This window comes from Dipodomys spectabilis, unplaced genomic scaffold (assembly GCF_019054845.1).
Source record: "Dipodomys spectabilis isolate Male_0828 unplaced genomic scaffold, ASM1905484v1 ptg000050l, whole genome shotgun sequence".
Lineage (NCBI taxonomy): Eukaryota > Metazoa > Chordata > Mammalia > Rodentia > Heteromyidae > Dipodomys > Dipodomys spectabilis.
This window is the reverse complement of record NW_024870727.1, coordinates 5,490,523-5,516,817: the sequence shown is the minus strand read 5'-3', so window position 1 is coordinate 5,516,817 and position 26,295 is coordinate 5,490,523. Positions and strand designations below refer to the sequence as shown.

Below are 26,295 nucleotides of genomic sequence, written 5' to 3'. Positions count from 1 at the left end.
TGGTAGTAAACTTTCACCTTATCAAACTTGTGCCTATAACTGGTGATGACCATTTATGTCATGAACTTTGGCAGACTATCTATGATCAGAGAAATCCCAAGTAACTCTAATAAATAAACACAAAAGAAAACTACAGAATACACAAATACAACATGGGTAAACACAGCAATATTAGCAACAATGGTTCATAAATACAGAAAACCTTCCAAGGACTATTTAGTGAAATAATGGATGATGGATAGATATTTTACAATGTATCTTTGATGGTTTTTATTCTTAAGAAATGAGGAAATATCCAGGAAAAGAGAAAGAAAGTAATATTCTGGACACTGAATCCTAGAGATAGCTCTGTAAAAATTCAAGAAAAGCATCTTCCTTAAAGGTAAACTTTTTTTTTTTGCCATGGAAATGTCTGTCCTGACCTACAGGAGCCCTATGCTACCTATGTACAGCTGGCCTGCAAGGTCTTTTCTCCTAGGTTACTTCCAAATATTAGCATCGCACCTAATGATATTTCTTTTGGTACGGCTAACAGGTTAAAAAAAAAAACTAAAAAACATATTATTTTCTCTAGAACAGATAACATTGCCTTTATTATAGTTAATTTTATTTAAATAAATTGTAAATTAAATGACTCTTACTTGGCTCTGAACAGTAAGTATCCATCCATATTACTTATTTGGACATTTATGTTTTATTGGAAAATGGTCTCACACAGAGCACACAAAGGAGGATTGGATTGTTTTGCCTGGAGAGGAAGGAAGTATTTGTCTTCAATATCCTACCAGAGGAAGCTGCCAGATGTTCTCTATCTTTCTGAGCCTACAGGAAAAGAAAACTGGCTTACACTGTATAGATATTTCAGCTCTGGAAAGAATTTGCTAGCAGATAATAAAATTAGTTTATAAAAGCATGTTTCTCAAGGTAGATAAAAACCTTAAAAGCAAGCTTAAAGATTTTATTGGCCCATGTTTTCAAATGGAGGTTTTTTTCCCCCTTTCCTTCAGAAATACAAAGAAAATTGGGAGATAAAAATCAGCATAATTAACTACAAGAAAGATCAATAAAGGTATACATAGAATCAGTTTGGAATATTCATTACTTGTGATTTTGGCATGGGAAAATGTTTCCATTTCACCAGACATTAAAGGTATATGAAAGATTGTCTGGAGAGATGTTTACCATCTCCCCAGAGATGTTTTGTGCCTTTATAGCACAGAAAACCAAGGCATGGAACTAGTTCATTACAGAAGGAAAAGGAAAGGGAACCTATCTAATGTTGCCAATAATTTCAGTAATGAATCCACAACCTATTTCTTACCCTTTCCATGAACTCAACTAGAAGCCAGAAAAATTGGGTTCCTTACTAGCTGTGTGATACCAAGCAAGTCTGATTCTTGGTTTTCTTTCCTATTATGTGGTCACACTAGTTACTAAAGGTTCTTCTAGTCCTAATAATTTTTTTGGTAGAAACTTCCGACATTCTTTATGCTTAAGACATCAGTGTTAGCAAATTTCCTCCTCCCCTTTCCACTCCCCCTTATTCCTGCCACATCCCCTCCTTCTTTTTCCTGATAGTACTGGGGGTTTCTGAAGTCAGGGATACTCATATACTAGCTTGGTGCAAAACACTAAGCCATGCATCCAGTTCTGTTTTTCACTGGTTATTTTTAAGAGACAGTCTGACTTCCTAAGTGTTGGGTGGGGAGATTAGGGGATGGTGCACGGGGCTGAGCTATGATCTGCCCACTTTCTTGTCATCTGGGATCATACGTACATATCACCACATCCAGCCTTCCTCCATAAAAATGGAGCCTCGTTGACTTTTTTTCTGTCTGGGATGACCTGGAACTTCCATCCTTCCAGACCTAGCCTCCCAAGTGTCTGGGACTACAGACATGAGCCACTAGTGTCTAGCCACAATCGTGATTTCTAACAGAAAAAAAAAGTGAGTGGCTAGAAAGTTCTTTCAAATATAAGGAAATTAAAAAATCAGACCTCTTGTCAACACAGCTTTCTTCTAATCCATGGTGTAAAAGAAAAAAAAAACAGAATTCACATTTGTATGCCTTTTGCTAAATGGCATACAGAATGCTCTTTTTATTCTGGAAAAAAAAAAAAAAGATCAAGTCTGTAAAGTGTTAGAAAATCACACTGTCACTTCTAGTCACAGCAGCTGCCTCTCGTACCCCCTCTGCCAAATGTCACCCTTCCTCTCTAGGGTCTGATTCTGCTACTAGGTCTGGAGGAGCCGCCTGTAACATCGCCTCTGTGCCTCTAGTCTCAGATTCCTTCTCATTTCACCTCATGTATATTAATACAGAGATTAGTCTCCTTTTTTTTTCTTGAATAGCTAATCACTTGGCAGCCTACATCCAACTGTGACTTTACAGGTCAAATCAGCTCCAAAGGACAGTGACTTCAAGCTGAAAAAATGTAATGCTTAGTGAAAACTGTACCCAAGACAGGACCTCAGACTGTCGCCCGGACATGAAAGATTTATTTTCAATTACAAATCTGGGCTTAATGTGAGGGCGCCCTGGGGGAGATTCAGATCACTGCTCCTTCTAAATTGGCCTTCTACTTGTTTCAATATTTCCTTCGCTATTGAACAGTGTCCCATGACCCTCAGAGTTGAAGGTCCATGTTAGCTACTGGAGAAATTGCATGGCTAGGAAAACTTTTGAAAAATTCTTTCATCTGAAGGCCAAGCAGTGCAAATAATTGTCTCATTGGTGATTCTTCACTGATGATCACCGCAATAGATTCTGGGCTTGGGCAACGCTGAGGGTAGACAGCAGGGACCAAAATCACTAGACTGTTTGCTCCAGTAAAACTAAAATGGAACAAATGTGTCCCAATTTGAAATACTAGCTGGAGTGTTAAGTCAGAGCTATCATAGATCCCTTAAAGTCCAGTAAATTAGATCCCTAAGGATAGATGTTGGTGGTGCTGGCCCTGGCTACAGAATTAGTAATCTACCTCAGGGGTGAGTGTGTATGTGTGTGTGTGAATGTGAATGTGTGTGTGTGTGTGAATGTGAATGTGTGTGTGTGTGTGTGTTGGCACTGGGGCTTGAACTCAGGGCTTTCTACTTTCACTTGACTTATTTGCTCAAATGCTCTACTACTTGAAAGCCTGGCTACTCAAGAGGCTGAGATTTGAGGATTGTGGTTTAAAGTCAGCTAGGGCAGAAAAGTTAATGAGATTAATATATATATATATAGTAAAAATACTGTACAGAGGGGTTACAGTTACATGAGTAAGGTAATGAGTACATTTCCTATTGAGCATTGTTACCTCCTCCCTTGTTTTTCCCCTACCATCCCTTCCCTCCCCACCTCCCCAACTCCTCCTTCCCTGCCCTCTCCCTCGAAGTTGTAAAGTTCTTTTTCAACATAGTGTCTTGTACATCTCATTGTGACAATGGTTCAACCAGTATCCTTATTTCAGCATTTTGTTATTTCCCTTTTCCTCCCCATATTAGAAAAATGTATATACAAGATGCAGGGCACCGACATCAAATACAGTGAAAACAGGGGTTATATCATGGGGGAAGAACACACAAAAGAAAAAAAAACACATAGTACATTATAAATACATTAAAAACAACAGCAAGCAAGGAAAAAAATAACACTTGTGTCCCTATCTTGGAGTTCATTTCATTGAACAAGCAGAAAAGGTCAAAAGCTATATACATATTAGATTCTTATCTCCAATTAAATCCTGAAACACTGGAAGTAGAGTTGTAGCTCAAGTTGTAGACCACTGGCCTACTTATGTAAGTAAGTAAGTAAGTAAGTAGGCAAGCAAGCCATCAAACAAGCTCAGGAACAGCACCCATGTCCAGAAGTCAAGCCCCAGAACCAGTATGTGCATATACACACACACACACACACACACACACACAAATACTCTTCCATTGAGCCACACCTCCACTTCTAACTTTCTGCTGCTTAATTGGAAGTAAGAGTCTCACTAATTTGTCTATCCTGGCTGGCTTTGAACTATGATTCTTATATGTCAGCCCTCTGAGTAGCTTGGATTACAAGCATGAGTTTCCAATGCTCAGTGGGACATATTTGAATGAAAGAATTTAAATGTTTCCTTCCTTGAAGAAAACATTTATCAAAATGATAGCAAATGGTTCAAATCTCAGGATGTTTTGGACCCCTAATTTGATGCCTTATATACAAACTTGCACCAAATACACATTGCATGGCTCTAATATATGGCTCACAAGTTTCTTTTAAGAAATGCTAACTGAATTTCTTAGAAAAAGTTATTATATATGTTATATTATATTATATATCATATATATCGTTGGAATTTAAAATAGGAGAAAGAGGAATTTGAATCAGTACTCAAATTTTATCAGCAAACTGATTATTGGGAAGTAATGTAATATTTTTATTTTACATTATAGCTTTCATTGCTTCTCATCTAACTTTTCCTGTCGACCTGTGATTCTATACATTTTCTGGGGAAGACATATTCTTCTTAGATTTTTATCTTTGAATCTAATTCTTACACCCATAAAAATAGCAACTGTACTGAGAACGCATAGCATATCAATTTCACTCAGTTTATCTTTAGTTACCTAATTGAAAGTGAGTCTAAATAAAATAAAGGATGATGATAGATTTCCCTAATATTTGTAAAACACAAGATAGCTAATTACATGCATATTTAGGCTATGCATAAATAACATTCATCACCTCTATAGTAGTTCTTTTTCTGGAATTGAAAGTACTTAGAAACAGTTAGTTTCAACTACAGAAGCATTTTCTACACACCTACTGTGTGGTGGTGTGGCCAATCTAAAGATGATATCAGATATATTAAAAACTCAGTCCCAGTACATCCTTAGCAAATAATGGCCACATTAGACTAGATGTTTAGAAAAACACAAAATAACTGCTTGGAGTGCTCCTGTTCTCCTGGCCACGACATTAAAGGTAAGCCTGGGAGACTGAGGGGGAGCTGAGCTGAGACCTGCTCTGCAGAGCGAAATCCAGGATTGTAAAGCTGTGGAGTGACCCAGCCAGGCTCCTGTTTTTGCAAACATTGCGACTCCCATTGAACAAATGTGGTACAATTGTAGGACCAGGGTAAATTATAAGCAGTGAAGGGCTATTGGCTCTTGGATAACATAAGAGCCGGTGAGCTGATAATGATGGAAGTGGGTGAATGAGTGAACACAGTTGGGAGAGAGAACAAACCTTTTGCTTAGCCAAGTCCAACTGACAATTAAACAGTTGATAGAATTAATATGTCTTAGATACGAATGATTGTGTGAAAATGGAGAGAGAAAGGAAGCTTACATGGTGTCAATCAATACATCTACTTATATTATATTCACAAAGGAAAACAATAATTTCATAGTGGAGAAACATAGTAAATTTCAATCGTAACCCAGTAAGCAAGAAGCATATCAACATGTTCCTCCTCTTATGATACAATGAGGTGACACATTATTTCTTTGGACTTTTGCCAATAATTCACAACTTTAATGTAAGCATAGGCAAATTTCAGAAAACTCTAAGCAACATTTTAGAAGTGCAGAAAATTTTGGCCAGCTATTCAACTGTCAGGTGATAAATATCCAGAATATATGAAGAACCAAGGAAGTTAACTATTAAATAATGAGTAAATCCAGTGAGTAAATGGGACAATGAATTGAATAATATTCAAATGAAGAAATTTAAATGACCAATAAATACATGACCAAAAATGATCAACATCCTAAAAATGCAAGTCAGAACTGCATTGAAATTCTAATCTCACCTCATTAAAAATGGCTAGCATCAAGTAAACAAATAACAACAGATACTGGTAAAGATTTAAGGAAATTTATGCCTTGCTATTGAGAATGTAAATTACTATAGTCACTATGGAAATTATTAGGGAAGTTTCACACAGCCCTCAAGTAGAACTCTTATATGACTCAGCTCTGCTCATAACTACATATACAAAGAAATACAAAGTCAACATACTGTACAGATATATGCATCCTAATGTTTATTGTGACACTAGTCACAGTAGTTCAGACATGGAACCATCCCATGAGCCCATCAATAAATGAATGAAAAAAGAAAATTTCATATACATATTATATTTCATATATATTTTTATGTTATATTTGTATATATATGATATATATGTGTGTGTGTGCACATGCATGTATGTTTATGCATAGTAGAATGTTGTTATTCAGCCATAAAGGAGAATGAAATCATGTCCTCTGTAGGAAAAGGATGGTGCTAGATATTATCATGCTAAGTGAAATACATTGGCTCAAAATACAAGTATGTCAGGTGCTGGTGGGGGGGGCGGGGGTCAGGCCTGTAGTGCAAGCTACTCAGGAAGCTGAGATCTGAGGATTGTGGTTTAAATCTAGCAGGGTCAGGAAAATCCATCAGACACTTATTTCTAATTAATTATCATAAAGCCTGAAGTTGCTCAAGTTGTAGAGCACTAGCTTTAAGGAAAAAAACCTCAGGAACAATGGGTAGGGCCTGGGTTCAAGATAAGATTAGGACTGGCACAGAAGAAGAAGAAAGAAGAAGAAGAAGAAGAAGAAAGAAGAAGAAGAAGAAGAAGAAGAAGAAGAAGAAGAAGAAGAAGAGGAGGAGGAGGAGGAGGAGGAGGAGGAGGAGGAGGAGGAGGAGGAGGAGGAGGAGGAGGAGGAGGAGGAGGAGGAGGAGGAGGAGGAGGAGGAGGAGGAGGAGGAGGAGAAGAAGAAGAAGAAGAAGAAGAAGAAGAAGAAGAAGAAGAAGAAGAGGTGGAAGAGGAGGAGGAGGAAGAGGAAGAAGAAGGAGGAGGAGGAGAAGCAGGAGGAGGAGGAGGAGGAGGAGGAGGAGGAGGAGGAGGAGGAGGAGGAGGAAGAAAAAGAAAGGTATGGATTTTGACTCTCGGAATTTTTTTTTAATACATGAAAGTATATAGAGAACTATTAAGAAACAAGAGCGGAGGCACCAGTGGTTCATGCCTATAATCCCAGCTATGATCTGAGGATCATAGTTCGAAGGTAGCTCGGGCAGAAAAATCCATGAGATTCTTATCTCCATTGAGCTACTCAGAAAAAGCCAGAAGTAGCGCTGTGGCTCAAATTGTAGAGCACTAGTCATGAGTACCGGGAGGCTCAGGGACAGTATCCAGGCCCTGAGTTCAAGCCTCAGGACCAGCACAAAAAGAAAAAGAAAGAAACAAGAAGGAGACAGAGAATAAGTGAGGATGAAAATGAATAAATATGGTAGAGCACATTATATGCATTATGAAAATGCCATAACACGGTTTTATACATTTAGCAATCTTTTTTGGTCTACTTGCATATGAAATTACCTAAATTGTCCTGTGATTTTAATTCATCCCACAGACCTTTACCTATGCATCTCTACTTATTTGAGTGTTTTGGAGGGTTGGTGAGTAGAACAAAGTCCCTGTTTTCCATTCAGAGCCTGGTTCTGTACAGATGACAGTTCTACCTATTTTACAGTAGCTTAGTGCCATTCTCTCTCCCTTACTCTTTTATAGCTGAGTTATTAACATTTGTTGGCAATTTCATTAACTATTCTGAAATAATGACTTGTCAGTAAATGAATACCTATTCTTGTATGCTTTATCATCATGACAGAATCCTCGGCACACAGTGTTGAGTCTATAATACAACCCAATTAAATGTTTGTTTGAATTCTAGAGAACTACCTTAAGGACTACTTATAGTCCCTTTAATAGGATCCCTTAAATTTGTTACTGTTATTTCTTTCATCAAAACTAGGAAGGAAACATGTATTTTGAAATGGCTTCCCAACTATCTTCTACAGAATAAGTCCATTATGTGAGATTGAAAGCTGAGCTAGCCATTGACCAGATGGGGAGAATTAGATGAGGAGATTCCCAGGAGGTTTTAATCCTAGAGTTTTTAAATCCCTTTATGTGTAAGATGGAAAATCCTTAATGAGCTATTTTTTCAAATCTGTATTCCCAAGCTGCTCCCTGTTCCTCAGTCTCGTGTCTGCATGGCTGGCTCCGGAATGTTCTATATGGTCTCTGCTTTGATGAGCTTATCAAGTTGACTCTAAAATCCAACCATGACCATCTGTATTCAGGCCACAACGGTGATGAACTGCAAATTTCCTTTCTACTTCATAATGTGGACTCAAAAATTATTACATTGCATATAAAGTTCCCAGACACTTACGTATGACTTCTGTCTAGCAAGAAATAAGAAAGAGCTGGAGAATGGCAATCCTACATATTCAGGAGGCTGTGATCTGAGCATTGTAGTTGGAAGCCAGTCAGGGCAGGCAAGTCCGTGAGACTCATCTTCAATAAACAACCAAAAAAAGCAGGCAAGTCTGTGAGGCTCTTATCTTCAATAAACAAAAAGCAAAAAGTAGAACTGTGGCTCAAGTAGTAGAGTACCACCTTTGAGCAAAACAAAAAGGAAAGTGAGAGTGTCACGTCCTGAGTTCAAGCCTAATAGCAGCAGACACATGCGTGCCACACACACACACACACACACACACACACGACAAATAATGTCCATACATTAGAATGTCAGTTAGTCACACATTCTAAGAGGTGGTAATGAGGCCCAACACAAGACTGATACAAGCGACAGAAAAGGAAAATTCAAGTCCCTCATGGCTGGAGTAGAGCTGAAGAATGCAATGTAAAGTTCCTGCTAGAGCAATAGGTAATGACTCTACTATTAAGAATCTAGCAGTGAAGTCAATTAAAAGTAAGTTTAAACAAATTTTGGTGAAGAACTAGATCTAAGGAGTGGTGTCAGTATATGTTGTTTGAGTAAACTCACTCTTCTGAGGGGAGGTATTCAACGCCAGGTTATTGTTTGAACATAGCATCAGGAATGCATGTGACCATACGTCATTCTACTAGGTCTCAAGAGAGATGATCTAATGATTGCCTGGCCTTAATAATAACAGAAATGGGGCTGGGAAGGTGACTCAGTGAACTCAGGGCAGGGGCACCATCCTTGAGCTTCTTTTGCTCTAGGCTAGCACTCTACCACTTGAGCCAACAGCATCCTTCCAGCTTGTTCTATTTATGTGGTACTGAGGAATCAAGCCCAGGGCTTCATGCATGCCAGACAAGCACTCTACCACTAAGCCACATTCCCAGCCCCTAGTAATATTCTTGTATCACTTCAAAATTAATTGACCTATCAACTATATTGTATTGGAAATATTGAAAACATAAGTGGAATTTATAAAAAAAAATTTAGTTCAATTAGAGGTAATTTTCTTATTATCATGGTTCTCCTCATGCTGCCCATGGAATGAAGCTTATTGTATTACTATACCATTTTGTACAGAGATTCATTTGAAAATAGCTGATATTTTTCAATATTATTTCAAGAGGAATTAGACAAAAATCCATGTCTTGTACTAAGTAGCTTAAGCTCTATTCAGAAATCAAATTTTTACTTAAGTATATTGTGGCATTCATTTATTTATACAAAACTACTTTGGGGACTGGGAAGGTGGCTCAGTGGTAGAGTGCTTGCCTTGCATTCATAAGACTTTGGGTTCGATTCCTCAGCACCACATAAGCAGAATAAGCCAGAAGTGGCTCTGTGGCACAAATGGTAGAGCACTAGCCTTAAGCTGAAGAGCCCAGAGTTCAGGCCCTCCGACCAACAACAACAACAATAAAAATACTTAGAATATTATGCTCCCTTTTATACAATACACACACACACACACGCACACACACACACACACACACATACACATACACACACATGCCTGTTTTTATACTTCCAGATTCCTTTCTAGCTAATTAATAGTAATTGTTTGATGATGTCCTTTCCAGTGCCCATGTCATCAGTTTATCTTTTGTATGCTGAAGGACTTGTAACAGAATTTTTAGCAAAGTTCACATCAATCAAATATGAAGTTTCTTGCCAAGCTTTTATTTTTGTTTTATTATCATCTATGTATTTGACAATGTTTCTATGTAAAATTTCGTAAGTTTGCTGAAAATCCAATGAAAGACAGTGGGTATGTAAAAAAAAGACAGAATTTTATTGTTGATATATTGTATTTGCAAAAATCATTCAACTCAAGGATAATTAATATTTCCAGGATTACACAAAGATTCACAAATGAGCATTCCACAAGGGACTATAGGACTTCTGCTTCTAAGAATTTTGGACCTCATAGGAAAAGTTCTAACCAAATTTTATTTCTTACGTGTTCCATAATTATCCAGAAGTGGGTTTGCCATGATCTGTTCTTTCTACAATGATTGTAAAGAATGTCTTTATCAAAAATTCATTTTGGTTATTGATTTATTTTTTCAATCAATGGGTATTTTTCTATTAGAGACTTAGAAACAATAGAATTTACTTCAGCTCAGCTTTGGTGCTCACAGCTGGTACTGTACCAACTGAGCCAAACCAGTCGAGTCATTGTGCTGGTTATTTTGGAGATAAGTGTGCCAAAGATTTTCTACTGGGGTTAGCTTTGAATCTTGATCCTCTCTAATCTCAGCCTCTTAGGAAGTAAATGTTACAAACATGAGTCATCAACGCTCAGCTTAAATTATTCATTTCTAATAACGAAGCATCATCAAAAAAATAAAAATCATCAATACATCCATGTACAAAAAGGTTGTTATAATTTTATGGAATTGCTAAAAATGTTCTCCTATGAGATGGAAAAATACCTCCTTTCTATAACATGCTTACTGTCTATTTCACACACCTTAAATGCCAACCATGATAGACTCTAAGAAGCTTGAGGACTGACAGGGTATCCTATACAAAGTTCTCATTCCTATCAGGTACCTCTCATTCACGTTTGTAATCCTAGCTACTCAGGAGGCTGTTTCAAATCCAGCCCTGGCACAGATACCCCTGAGATTTTATCTCCAATTCGTCACCAAAAAGCCTGGGAATGGATCTGGGGCTCAAGTAGTAGAGTTCTAGTCTTGAGCAAAAAAAGCTTAGGGACAGCAGCCAGGTCCTGAGTTCAAGCCCCAGGACTGGAATACACCCACTAAAAAAGTTCACATTCCTATACATTGCATACTATTTCCCAAATGTCTCAAAGAGTCTGGAATGTCTCCCCCTTGAGGTCTTTTAGAATGCTTTCATTCCCTTAATCTTCTTTAGTGATCTATTGCTTACATTATTAGGAAGGCATTTAGGGCAAATCAACTCTACAGGTTGCAAGCACTAATGATCTTATAAATTATTTTATCTTGTGGGAAATATTTTTTTACTAAAAAACTTGAACCATTCTCACTATATTCAACACAAGCTTCAATTGTATTTAAATACAATGCCTTCTTTTTATTACAGATATTTTCTTATTTTTATGTCTCATTTTTTAAAAAATATTATCTTTCAGTCATCACACAGTGTCTTCATAATATTTGTGAATCCCAACAAATGTCCTCAAGGGTGTTTTCATTTTTATTTTCCAGGTTTTCTCAGCACAGGGGATCAGGCTGCGAAAGGAAACTATGGCATTCTTGATCTCATTCAGGCTCTAAGATGGACTAGCGAGAACATCGGATTCTTTGGCGGTGACCCCTTGAGAATCACTGTATTTGGATCCGGTGCTGGGGGTTCATGTGTCAATCTGCTGACTTTATCCCATTATTCTGAAGGTAACCGTTGGAGCAATTCAACCAAAGGTATTATGCAGGTTGCAAATTTTGACAATTTTGGTGTCTGCATGCCACCACCATCAGTAGTATGTGATGCTTTGTATATAGTTCTCTGTTCAAACTGACTGTTAGGTTGAACTCAATACCTGTTCAAAGCTATGTTTCTTCAGTTTTTCTATGCATGTTTAAACTTTTCGTCAGAGTCTTTCCTTTGTCCCCTGTGGAGTTTGGTAAGGTTTCCTTTTTTGACTATGCCTCAGAAGAGTTAGCTTTATATTTTCATTTTTCTTTCCTTCAAAGGGTGATTGTGGGAGGAAATCAGGTAAAAACATTCACAGTTGTCTGTTTACTCAGTAATCAAAATGAAAGTTCTATATAAATGCAAGAACTGTACATAATCTATTCTCAAGACAATGATATGGTTAGCCCTTTATTATTTATTTAACATGACACTCATAAAGCAGTCATAAGCTAGTTTGTCTGGGAGCATGTGATTTCAGTTGCTGTCTGAGAAAAGAATGGATTTTGCATGCATGATCCAAAATTGTCAAAGCATCCAGGCCACTAGTAAAGCCTTTGATTAAAGAAGAAAAATACATTTGATTTTTTGCTTTGCTATTTGAAACTCAAAAAGTGGTTTTATTTCCCCCTTAAATCTGGGCAAAGCAGCAAGGAGCACCGCTGCTGCTGTAATCCATGAAATATAATTTTTTTTCTTTTATTTTGTTCCCATGTCCTGGCTTTGACACTCTTTTTGAAAAGTGCATATCCAAAGCACATCAGGTTGCTTATTATCAGCTCCATTTTGCCATGTGGTTGATCATTCATTCTAAATGCCTTATTAACTTGAAATATCCACAAGAAAAGGCTTGCTGCAGAAGTCCAAAAAAACAAATACTCTCTCCATTATTTATTTATATGTGACGGAGAGGAAGAAGAGGAAGACAGAGAATATGTATCAACATTTAGCATCCTTTATTTTCAGCTTCTTACTTGTCATTTCACATACATGAAAAAAATTAAAACACACTGATAGGAGTAACTTATAAAGATACTTATTTACTGAATTTATTACATAAATACCCAATAGAATTGTTTTTTAGGTACCAAGTTGCAATTCCAACAGAATAGATAGAGTCTCAATGAGTATATGCATTTAGAGAATCATGTTTCATTATAGATTTCCTTTATTGACCTGGTTTACATAGCATCTCATTTAGGGTTACATCAACAACCACGGGTGTAATAAATGAGTTAACCTCTTTTAACAGTCTTTCATTGTAGCAGTCACAGAAGTGTGTCCAGCTGAATGTGATTTGAGGAACATAATTCCAATCAGTATTCTGATTTTAAATGCAGCAAGAATGAAGATGAGAATTTTCAACTACAGGGAGATTTTGATCTATAATTAATTGGCTTATTTTGAAGCTACACATTTGTGTTTTACTAACAGAGTTTTCTAGTCTTAGAACCAAAGCAGTTCCAATACTTAGAAGTTACCATTAAGCAATCTATAAATAATTCTCAGGGTTGGGTTCCAGGCCTGGCTCAGGTGGTAGAGCACTTGCTTATCAAGTACAATGCTTTTACTCACACACACACACACACACACACACACACACACACACACACACACACAACTGTCAGGGACATTAGGCACCAAAGTCAGTTTCAGGCCCATTTCAAACAAACATTAGAAAAAGAGACAAATCAGGATTCATGGACTTACTCATCATTTACAAGGTGGGATGTAGGAGCAAGTAGCTTTGCCAATAGCTGAAAATGTCACCTTCTATCATAATCTCAGGCAAATGGTTCTGTAGCTGGTCAAAAACATGGGTTTGGGTTTTACTTTGTCTTGAATGCGTACCCAAAATGAGCTCCTGACACAGCAGGAAGTGTTCAATCTCCAGGAATCATCAGGTTGATTCTACCTCTCAATTCTACCTCCAGTGCAAACTTACCTTTGAAAACTGTACACTTAACAAAAGCATACAACATTGTGCAGGCATGAGGCCACTATGTGCCAATTCAGCCATGAATACACTCAACAGCACTCTCTTATGATTTCCTCAATACCACCTACCTGGCATAAAGGCACTACTAAAGATGATGTGCAATTTCCATTAAATCTGCCTTGGTTTACTGAGCTAATGTCATCAAATCCCTACATTAGGGAAGATATTCTATAAACCACCAGGATTATTTTTGTTATAAAATTTTAAATTATTAAAACATTTCTCAGCTCAATTTATTTTTAATTTTATTTTTAGTACTTGTACAAAGGAGTCACCATTCTACCAAATAGTATATAAATACAATGAATCTTGATTAATGTCACTGCTTTTGCCATTCTCATCCCTCCTAACCCTTCTTTCACTCTTCTTAATTGTATAGAATATGCATTTAATTTCATTACTGTGTTTTCCTCCTTTTTCTTTGTCTACCCCCTTTCCTTCTACCCCCAAGCCTACGCATTTAAGTCATAAGTTTTTGTATATTTTCTCTATCTTACTCATTCTACCAAACTAAACATGTTAGATAATCAAAACAAATTCAAATTAGTACTTTTTAGATGTTTTGAATGTTTCAGTATTGTGTAGGAGCACACTATAGACATTAAAAAATATCTCTATCTTTGAAGAGAAATGTGAAACTTCAAATTCAGACACTAGAATCTTTGTAAAGAGTTTTATGCTCACTAACCTATATGAATATTTGAACATGTTTTAAGTAATTGAACAATAAAACTGCATGTAGAAATTGATAATATTGGAAAGTGTTTTAATGGAAATAGGCAAATTATATTTGCAAAATAAGAATTGTATTAGAAAACACTCTAATGAGTAAGGTGCATTTATAAATTTAAATTGAGTGTAACTTTTATCTAGCTGCTCAGGAAGCACATTTAAAATTCTTTTTTTTTTTTGTTTTTTGTTTTTTTTGGGTCTGGTGGTGGGGCCTGGACTCTGGGCCTGGGCGCTGTCCCTCAGCTCTTCAGCTCAAGGCTAGCGCTCTACCACTTGAGCCACAGCGCCACTTCCGGCTGTTTTCTTTTTTGCTTATGTGGTGCTGAGGAATTGAACCCAGGGCCTCAGGCATGCAAGGCAAGCGCTCTACCACTGAGCCACCTTCCCAGCCCCGACATTTAAAATTCTTTAGGACAATTAAATAGAAAGCAGTGGACCATGCATGTTTTTATTTTATGATAAAATACGAAGGTGTACATTCAGCGGTGGAAAAGAGTAAATCATCCCCCACTAAATCCTCTTGTTGACAGATTTTTCTTTAGCCTAGTGAGCATACTTCAAATGTGTGTCTTCCTATGAAAAGTGAATATTCAACACACTATATCTGACAGGAAGATCTGAAAAGGTGATGTCTAAAGTGATATTCTGTTTTGTGTAACTGTAGGGCCATCCCCAGGGTATTAAATAAAATCTCCAGCCCCTGTAGTTGTGTCAAAACTCAACAATATTTTTCAGATAAACTCTAGCTAAAGCAAACATATCTAGTCATTTTGGAAGAAGACAGACACAGTCAATGAAGAAAACATTCCACATAGACAATACATGTCTTATCCGATAGTCAAGAGAGCATTGGCTGTATCTAGAAGGTAATGACATCCTCACTGAGGAAATTTCTTGGAGCTATTTTTATCTCTAGCACTCACAACTTCTTCTCTTTTCACTTCCAGCCTCTTTGAGACTGCAAACTTTAGACTTCAAGCAGGTGTGACTCAAAAGTACAAGATATAGATCCACCTTTCTGATTCATTATACCCTGGGAATGACCTTGTTTACCTTTTCTTAGGCAAAAATAATGTCTCTGTTTCTTGAAATGTACCTGGGGTTTTATATACATGTCTAAAATATCAGATGTTATTGTTTTTACCACAATGTTCTTCAAAGATCATCTGAAACTCTTTGTTGATTTTCCCATAGGACTTTTTCAACGAGCAATAGCTCAAAGTGGAACAGCGCTTTCCAGCTGGGCTGTTAGTTTCCAGCCAGCAAAATATGCTAGAATGTTGGCCACCAAAGTTGGCTGCAATGTTTCAGACACAGTAGAATTAGTGGAATGCCTCCAGAAGAAGCCTTACAAAGAACTCATTGATCAAGATATTCAACCAGCCCGTTACCACATAGCCTTTGGACCTGTGATTGACGGTGATGTCATACCAGATGACCCTCAGATCCTAATGGAACAAGGAGAGTTTCTCAACTATGATATCATGTTAGGAGTTAACCAGGGGGAAGGGTTAAAATTTGTTGAAAATATCGTAGATAGTGATGATGGTATATCAGCTAGTGACTTCGACTTTGCTGTTTCTAATTTTGTTGATAACTTATACGGATACCCCGAAGGCAAAGATGTTTTGAGAGAAACTATTAAATTCATGTATACTGACTGGGCCGACCGCCATAACCCAGAAACCAGAAGGAAGACCTTACTGGCTTTGTTTACGGACCATCAGTGGGTGGCACCTGCTGTAGCTACTGCAGATCTTCACTCAAACTTTGGTTCACCCACATACTTCTATGCCTTTTACCATCATTGCCAAACAGATCAGGTTCCGGCCTGGGCTGATGCAGCCCATGGAGATGAGGTTCCCTATGTATTGGGAATCCCCATGATTGGCCCTACAGAGTTATTTCCTTGCAATTTCTCCAAAAATGATGTGATGCTGAGTGCAGTTGTAATGACATACTGGACAAATTTTGCTAAAACTGGGTACGTACCTACACAATGAAGTTTGCTCTAATTCTTTTACAAAATGATGCTTTGAATATTTTAATGCAATACGTATTTACCCCCAAATAACTTAATAGATTTATAAAACTATTCTATATTGCAATGTGTCAAGTAGCTGCTGCTTTATTAGGTTTTGCTTTTTGGATGTTTAGTAAGAAAGTTTATGTTCCTATTGTATTAGTCGATAAATGTAATTTTGGGGTTTTTTTTAGTTACACAAGACTTCCTATTGTTTCATAGTAGTTTTCAGTTCATAATTCCCTTTTTATCCACCCAACTACCTTCAGAGGTAGGCAAGTCGGATAATATTAATTTCATTTTATATAGAAGGGATATGAGTTTCTGAGAGGTTCAAACAGGTATTTATGTTTGATATGTAGTAGCACGAGGAATCAAGTCTTCATCTGTTAGAACTTATAAGTACTTTCTACTCTTTCATGCTATTTTATGTAGGTGACTTATCAGACAAATCAGACACACCCACACACACACATCTACTGAAATAACTCTTTTAAAGTCTTCAAGTTGATAGTAGTCCATCTCTATGTAAGCAAAGAATAAGAATATGGAACTTTTTTGTCTTCTGTTATCATCTATTAATCTGCTTATTAGGACATTTGAATTTCTAAATTGAGCCAAGTTAATATCTAAAGTTAAGTTACCTCTTCAATTAGATACTAACTTGGTAGTATTTTTGACAATGAAAAATAGAATAATTGTTGTGTTCTCATAATTTCTTCTTTTTCTTTCTTAGCGACCCAAATCAACCAGTCCCTCAAGACACAAAATTCATCCACACCAAACCCAATCGCTTTGAAGAAGTAGCATGGACCAGATATTCTCAGAAAGACCAACTGTATCTCCATATTGGATTAAAACCAAGAGTGAAAGAGCATTACAGAGCCAACAAGGTCAATCTGTGGTTGGAGCTGGTACCTCATCTGCATAATCTCAATGACATTTCTCAGTATACCTCGACAACAACTAAAGTGCCATCAACTGACATCACTCTCAGACCAACAAGGAAGAATTCCATACCGGTCACATCGGCCTTTCCCACTACAAAGCAGGACGATCCCAAGCAACAACCAAGTCCATTTTCAGTGGATCAAAGGGACTACTCAACGGAGCTGAGCGTCACCATTGCAGTCGGGGCGTCTTTACTCTTTCTGAACATCCTAGCCTTTGCGGCCCTGTACTACAAAAAGGATAAAAGGAGACACGATGTGCACAGGAGGTGCAGCCCGCAGCGTACCACCACCAATGACCTGACCCACGCACAAGAAGAAGAGATCATGTCCCTCCAAATGAAGCACACTGATTTGGATCATGAATGTGAGTCAATCCATCCACATGAGGTGGTTCTGCGGACCGCCTGCCCGCCAGATTACACACTAGCTATGAGGAGGTCTCCTGACGATGTTCCCTTAATGACACCTAACACTATTACTATGATTCCCAACACGATACCGGGAATCCAGCCCTTACACACATTCAATACATTCACTGGAGGACAGAACAACACCCTGCCCCATCCTCACCCCCACCCCCATTCACATTCAACAACCAGGGTATAGCCAGATAGGAGAAACAAACTTTTTTTTTTTTTTTTTGGATGGACTGCAGCAAAAGCTAACTGAAGATTCCTTGGCTCTCAACCTACAAGACTCTCACTATTTAAATAAGGAGGAATATTGTGTGCATATACATATCAAGAACTTTGGGGGTTTTGAAAAAAAATGAATTGTATATATATATACATATATACACAAAGAGCTTAAACTTTACAAATTTCAATTGCATAAAGCAATTGTTCTGAATGATACTTCCACATTCACATTCAAGAATTATTTTTTTTTGAAGATTTCAGTTACGTAATGGAATTAGGCATGTGGAACACCAAACAGGAAAGAACTATATCTGAAATATAAAAATTAAAATTAAAAAACTATGAATATGCATAAGGGACACCCCAATGGAATGTCAGATAATTTTCATCTGTTTTTATTTGGAGCCGTTTTATTGTGTAGACCATATTTACATATTTGGATAAGTACACACAAGGCACCAATGCTGTTAGTGGCCTTAGCCGAGGCTCATGCTGAAATTTGCCAGTAAAACAAAGAAGTCTAAAGACTGGCAGGTACAACATATCACATAAGTGCTGTCAGTATAAAGTTGTGGGCATAAAGGAGACTGGATATTTTTAGCACGATGTGCATGATAATTTATATGCTTGGTGGCTGTGCTGCTGATTAAGCCGTAATTAAAATTGTTCTCATCCCTTTGGAGTTTTTAATAGAAGCTTCCTCCATCAATTGGCAGAACCTAAAGAAGATTTTAAGGGGCAAAAGTAATTATAATAAAATAATTTGTGATAGTCTCAATAATAGAAGGAATTAGTTATTAAAGGTATTTCAAGAAACTTTAGGCATAGTGGTGAATACTTGCTGATATGAATCCTAGAGGGGAAAAAAATCTTGTGTTTTTATTGTTCTTTTCTTTGCCATCAAAATAATAATTTCTAGAAATACAATGCTAATTGGACACATGTTACAGGATCTCTAATTTGTTGTGGCTTTTGTTACTCTGAATTATGGTAAGGTGAAATGTGTCAATGAGTCTATCAAAACAGGTTTTTTTTTAATCATAGGAGGATGTCCCTTATTACCACTCAGATTACAGTTCTTATTAAATTGATTTACTCATATTGCATGACAAAATGTTTATGGCTTCTAATTCAGTACAAAGTTATGTCCTCCTTCACATCCCTTACCTCTCTCACTGAGGTTCGTCCACTGGAATCTATTCACGCAATCTCAGTAGAGTACAACATAGATACAGAAACTAGGACGTCAACACCTGGTGGAAGTTAGTCTTACACTTACGTGTGATTTCAATTAAATATTCTAAGACCACAGGAAGCTCTTTATCCTCCTGATGTTTACCAGTAATATCAGTATATCACAGACCTTTCCAGATGTTTGTATATGTAATCAGATGTACATTTATATTAAAAAATTGAGATGGACTTAAAGAGCACATCCTGATAAATACTTTCTCTCTTACCTGTACTATATTTCTATTAGACTAAAGTTATGTGGTTTTTTTTTACATTTTTTCAGATGACTAGCAATTTTGATAGTTTGTAAGATAATGCAAAGAACTTTCTCTGACAAACTAACTGCAGTAACAGAAACCTTTCTTTTCAGTTACTCTTTTTCAAGAACGAAAGCTTATTATACAAAAGAAAAAAATTGTATACTACTTGATGGAAACAACTTTGTACATCTTGACCATGCCATTGGTCATTGCGTGAAATAAAGATAATCTGGATAATGACTATTAGTCAAGTGCTAAGAGACATGATCTTTGCTCATTAAAGAGCTAAAATGTTTATTGCTGTTTTGTCTTTTTTTTTAAATAACAAAATCAAAAGAAAACATGACTGTCTTAAGGACTCACTTTTCTAGACCAGTCAGGTTTTTGAAGACATACATGTAGGTAACTTCTACTGAAAATACAACCATGTATTTAAAAGCAAGTTTCATCTGAATTGTAACTCTTGAAACTTTAACATTATGAATTTGTAACTCCAAGCACTCTGAGACAAATGGTAGCTTTGTATTTTTGAATACCCCTTATGTAAAAGTGTTATAAAAATGAGTTGCCAATTGTTTTCACTTAGAAATGTTAAGTGAAATGCTAAAGGTCTATTGGAAGTAAATGAACCATATCTCATGAAATACAAACGTGTGGCTTCAAAATATAAGGGTAATGAAGCTCTTATAAAGTGTGGATTACAAATTTATCCTTCTAAGAGAATTTAAAAATGCTGAGCGAGACTGATAGTAAAAGATCAAGGAATTTCCTTGATTATAAATTCTTCTTCTCATTATTAAGTCTCAATAAAATGTAGATATTGATTTATAATTCCAAATAAAACTCTTGGCTAGAAGCAAAGTCTTCAAAATTCAGAGCTGTCTACAAACACCATTTTTTTTGCCTAATGTGGTTTTGTTTTCAGATTGTGAACGGCTAGTGTAAACCCATAAAAAGAATTGTGTTAGCATCTGAAATATTGTTTAATCAAAAAACTATCTTTCACTATAATGATTAAGCAAGGATAAAAATCAGAAATAGAAGGTCCACCATAAACCAAAAAAAGATATAAGTGAATGTTTTCATATGCATTACCACACTGGGCAAAATCATTCTCTATTACTGGTGTTTGTATTTCTACTGGCCCACTGATTGCTTTCTATTTTTCTGTCAATCCACCTATGTAATAACACAACTGATACCTGCTTTATATTAATTTAGGGAGCTTTTGTAAGGAACCTGTTTGTTCTTCTCTCTAATTGAAGATGGTAATAACTTTGTGTGGGAGACAAAGCAGTTAGGTTTTAGTACTCTTCTCAAGTCATACAGTCAAACTAAATGTGAGTACTGGTTTTCTAGTACTATTTTCTAGTTTTCACAATGAAAAATGATGTCCCACATTAAACAGAGCAGTAAAATTGTTTTAAAAGCTCAGTAATTTTTAAATCTAGAATATTGTTGCACATTATGATTCAATTTTAGTTAATTTAGTTAATTTAGATACAAATTTCCTTAGGATAAAAGTAAGTCATAAGACTAAAATAATATTTTGTTGTTATTTATTTATCCAGGGTTTAGTGACTCATATTAAATTGAAACTAAGCAAGACTGCTTAGAATTTATATAAACTTAAGCTAAAATGATCTTGATTCCATCATTTTACTTTTCCATAATATTGTTGTCAAATGTGTATCAAGAGTAAACTTATTTCACATTAAGAGGTTAAAGATATTAGTGATAGATTTTATAATTTTAAATTTATATTGAACATGTGAACATTAAAGAGTATCTCATTGACTTCTACAGTTAAATTTTATCATTAACATTTTATGCATATGGGAATCTGATTTGCTCAATCATAACAAATATTCATTGATACTGTTTAAGTCAAAACAGAAAACCTGTGAATATATTATTTCCTGCCTCATTTCAGATTTGAAGATTGATGAAAAACATGCTTTAATACCGAATTCTTTGATCTTCAAACCTGAAAACAATGACAAATATTTTTAAATACCAGAGACCATGTACTATATTAAGGAAGAAAATGAGAAGACAATAATTTTGATATGGAAATGTTAGAACTCAATCATTACACCTCTGATACATGAACTTCATCTTCTGTCACACTCTTACTGATATACATACTACTCTCAAAAGAGGGTAATGGAGGGACAAATATTATTGATTTAAAAACAATTCCACATACAAAATAGTAGGATTTTTTTCCTTCGGTGACTTCCTCTGACATATTTTCAAAGGAAAAAATGATTAATTGAATGTATAGGAAAGCTGTCAAACATCATGGCAGGCTTTTGGTGTTAGTAATTTTGTTTTCATCAGTAATTGGCTTATAGTACTGGCATTTCCTTCTTCTCTACTAATTAGTTGTTATAGACTATCACTTTTTAATGTGAGTGAAAATTAGATAATTTGGTTATACTTGTGAAAACATGCTCCCAAATAAATTCAATTAATGGACACTTCCCTGCTGAGATTTTGTTATCATTCATTTAATTGGCTTGCCAAGCTTTACTGTTACAGCAATTGTTTTAGCTGTTTAGTCGATAAACTAAGAGGATGTTTCTAATAGGCTTCTACCTGACTTGTGCTTGATATGGGATCAATGTGCACATTGAACTTGAATCTGAGGTCTGCTCAAAAAATTATCAGCATCCAGGCACGAGTGGTTCATGCCTGAAATCCTGAAATCCTAGTTACCCAAGAGGCTGAGATCTGAGAATTGAGATTTGAAGCCAACCCAGACAAGAATGTTCTTGATCTCAAATTAACCAGAAGTAGAACTGACCAGCATAATAGGAAAGCAAGGAAGGAAGGAATGAAAGAAGAAGGAAGGAAGGAAGGAAGGAAGGAAGGAAGGAAGGAAGGAAGGAAGGAAGGAAGGAAGGAAGGAAGGAAGGAAGTTAGGTTGGGAGGGAGGGAGGGAGGGAAGGAAGAAAGGAAGGAAAGAGGGAGGGAAGGGAAGAAAGACAGGAAGGAAAGAGAGGGAGGGAGAGAAAGAGGGAGGGAAGAAGGGAAGAGGATGGAAGGAGAAAAAAGAAGGAAAGAAACAAGAAAGAAAAGAAGGAACAGAAAGAAGGAAGGAACGAAGGAAGGAAAGAAAGAAGGAAGGAAGGAACTGAGAGAGGAAGGGAGGGAAAGAAGGAGGGAGGGAGGGAAGGGAAGGGAAGAGAAGGGAAGAAAGGAATAGAGGAGAAAGAGCCAGTAGCCAACTTGATTCTAATATCATACTTGCTGTGATTTGGTTTTAATTTGGAACTTTACCATATTTGTATGCAGGCTCAAAATATACAGATTAGAATAGCCATGTACAGGGCTTAAGTGTCTTTTCTCTTGGATTTTAATTTCTAAAATTTATCATTTATAATTATTCTAAAACTTTGATTTGAAAGGTGAAATGGGATAATTAGTTATCAAATCTAATAGGAGAATGTTATTTAAAGATTCTTTTATTTGAAATTTGTATGATATAAAATGGAACTAAATGAGTCTTTGGAAAGAATGAAGTGTATTTTTGCAAAATGAGTTATTAGACCTCTTACTGAAGAATAAAAACGTATAACTCTAACAAATTAGAATTTTTTTCCAATAAATAAACTTAATTTAGATGTCTGTAGCTATTAGGAATAAGAATAAATTACACACAAATTAATTTTTCTGTTCACTTATTCTATGCCATATTGTACCCTATATACCATATAATTTATTGAATATTTATGATGTCTCTTTTAGATCCATAACAAGTGGCATTACATACCTTCCTAATTGTGTAGAGATGTGAAAGAATTTAGCCCTTTTAAAAAATTAAGCCAAAGTACTGGCAGTTTTATATTAAAATAAATGATAACAATCAAAACTTTTAAATAATTTATAGGCTCAAGACAAAAACTCAGCAGCTGAAGTTAAAACAAAGGGATCATTTTTGAATGTCATTTTCCAGTGTTGATATCTATAAACAGATGGGGTGCTCAAACAGATTTTAGTATTATTAATTCATCCTTTTTCCACTCCCATATCTTTTAGCAATTTAATGTCATGTATCATGGTTTTTTTTTTTAATAAGGCCATTGGGATGTCATGACTCAGATGGTATTTTGGACATTGATGGCTCTTGCTAAAAATGCATTTATCATGAATAAATATTACAATGTTTTCCAAGCTTTGTTGACTAATTTTAAATCAGAAATAATTTTTTGTCTTTGATGCTCATGAAAACATTTCTCAGATAAATGAACTCTTATAACTTCTTTGTATTGTTCACACATGCAGTGAGTGCAGATTTGAGGGGAAGATTATAGCGTATGGACTGTTTAACTATTTAATGAATGCAACAAAAAATTTGGAGAAAAGACTTTCGGAATTTAAACAGAGACTGTCATAAAGAAGAATGAAAAAAGGAGGAAAGAGAAAGAAGATTGGGTAGGGGAAGGAAATGAGGGGGAAATGACTTAATTTTAAATTCATGGCTATTTCCTCAAACTAGCTATTTTTTAAGAAATAAAGATGTATGATGTTTATAAAGGGAAAGCACTTAAATTATAAATAAATTGTCCTTAAATAGCAAGATTTATAACATTTAGACAGCAATAGCAAACTCAATCAATCTAAATATCAGTTAAATTTTATCACTGGAAACATAAAGTTAAATATATGCATTTCTAGTATTGTACTAATAAGCAATGATCTTTGGAGATAATACTGTCTTAAGTATGGTTCTCTTTCATCTGTATAATATAGCAAAATGAGAACGCAGAGAAAAAAAGGGCATCATAGAGTTTCTCTCATATATGGCTCAAAGATCAATACATCCAAATTGTTGAAGAAAGGAATTGGACTGTTGTGAAGCAATTTGTGGCTGCACTGAGCCTTGGTACCAAATAAATTAATTACTTTGTAAGGGCTTCTGTCCACAAATGTATCTAAGTGTACAATAGAATTTGACGTTGTGTGATATGATTACGATTTTTATTGTTTTTATGGTTCCCTAGAGCTTACAGAATGCTTTTTTTTCTGATATCCAAAGAAAGCCCCAAAGATATTCTGTAAATGTTCATATGAAAGAAGTATTTTCCAGTGAAATGTCATAATTGTAAGTATTGCCTACTGTCACAGGCTTGAAGATTTGCCTCTAATTTCTGGTTAAAAGGTTTCAAATCCCCTAAAAATTGTAACTTTGCTCTCAGAGCTGCCTTTTGTGCAACAGGGATCTACTCAATGAGATGTTGCTGGTATCATTTCAGAACTCTCTCATTGCTATTCATGCCACTATCAAGGGCACACAACTCAGAAGGAATGTCAAGAGAGGTGATCTAACTGGTGTCATGAGGATTAGCTTAGAATTAGTCATTCATTCTTTCAGCAAATGGTGTCCAACATGTGTCAAAGTATTTACTTGTTGGATACATGGTCCAACAGATAAATCATCCACTAACAACTACTGCCATGCTTGAAATAACTTCAAACACCTGCATTGATTCAGGTCATTTTCTGTACTACTTACTAGAGAAAATTGTGTCACCCCTTGCTTTACCCATTTTATATGCCATAAAATACAATTTTAACCATGAAATTGCATTTATTGAGTTCACCTCAATATTTGTTGAAATCTGTCCAGCCAGTCTGCCAATCAAGATAGAGGGAAGTGATCTCTTCTGATAAACGTGGCCAAACGTGAAGCCATATTATACTATGACAAAATAAATAATAGAATGTGAAGTGTACAACTGAAAGTCCATCTCATTCAACATCTTAAAGAATCTGTAATCCTCCTTCTTAGTCCCAGTTTGTACTTATGAATCTTATCGGTGATCTTATCATCATGTCTCCGGAATTTTACAACAACTGATTTCAGACTTTTCAGAATTTTGTCCTCCTATTGAGTCATTGTGATATTTCTCTTTTGATCGTTATAAAATCTCCATCATGGGACATCCTTTTACCTATTTAAAACAACTACCTTACTTCCATGAGTCAATTTCTCCTCAAAGCAAAATTCCTGTTTCTTTTTTTTTTAATGTTGGTATAAAGGTGATGCACAGAGGGGTTACAGTTACATAAGTAAGGTAATGAGTACATTTCTTTTTGAACAGTGTTAACTCCACCCTCATTTTCCCTTTCCCACACCCCTGCAAGTTATGAAGTTCATTTCCAACATAGTGTCCAGTGAGTATCACTGTTTCATTGGTTGTCCCTTCTTCTAACATAAAGTAAATGAAACTTTTTATCATTTTATTCACTATTCTTCAAATAGTTCTGAAAATGATATTTCATAGGAAATATAAGATTTAGGATTGACCATGATAAACAGTTAAGTATAAATGAATTCTAACCAATGGAGCACCAATTTAGACATTGTAGCAATGACAAGTTAACATAAGTATTAGTAGTGATATCTTCTTTTCTGGTTGTAGATCATTGGTAATTCAGATGGAGATTTAATCTCTGTTGTCACTCCTTAAATTTTCTACATTATCCTGCTGAACCAGATTCTTCCTTTATCTGACCCTTGATCATTTGAAGATAGTCCTCATTCTCAGGATTCTACCTCATTACATTCAGCACATTGCTCCAGTTTATAAAGATCGTTTGACCTCTGTCAAATTAAATTGAAAAAGGTGATAAATATTTCTTCTGCCTTCACCTAAGTCCTTAGCAAAATATATAATACCAAATTATATGGATGAGAAAATTCTAGAGTTAGAATAGCAATGCACAGAGTAGCTAGGATACTGAAACAAGAAATAGCTGATATTTACTGACAACCATTGCTGAGAA

General features: G+C 35.9%; 1 protein-coding gene across 7 annotated transcripts in view; it reads left to right on the top strand.

Moving 5' to 3' along the window:
* Nlgn1 (neuroligin 1) overlaps positions 1–17,975 on the top strand; it is a 709,904-nt gene extending 691,929 nt beyond the window's left edge. For 4 of the 7 annotated variants that reach the window (XM_042678889.1, XM_042678887.1, XM_042678886.1 and 1 more), the window contains 3 exons: positions 11,458–11,643; positions 15,588–16,377; positions 17,153–17,975. In XM_042678889.1, the coding sequence (XP_042534823.1) occupies positions 11,458–11,643; positions 15,588–16,377; positions 17,153–17,975 (1,799 nt within the window). Of the gene's footprint in view, positions 1–11,457; positions 11,671–15,587; positions 16,378–17,152 lie in introns of all 7 variants that reach the window. The other 3 variants (XM_042678885.1, XM_042678884.1, XM_042678883.1) reach the window with 1 other exon arrangement.
* Positions 17,976–26,295: the final 8,320 nt, after the last annotated feature.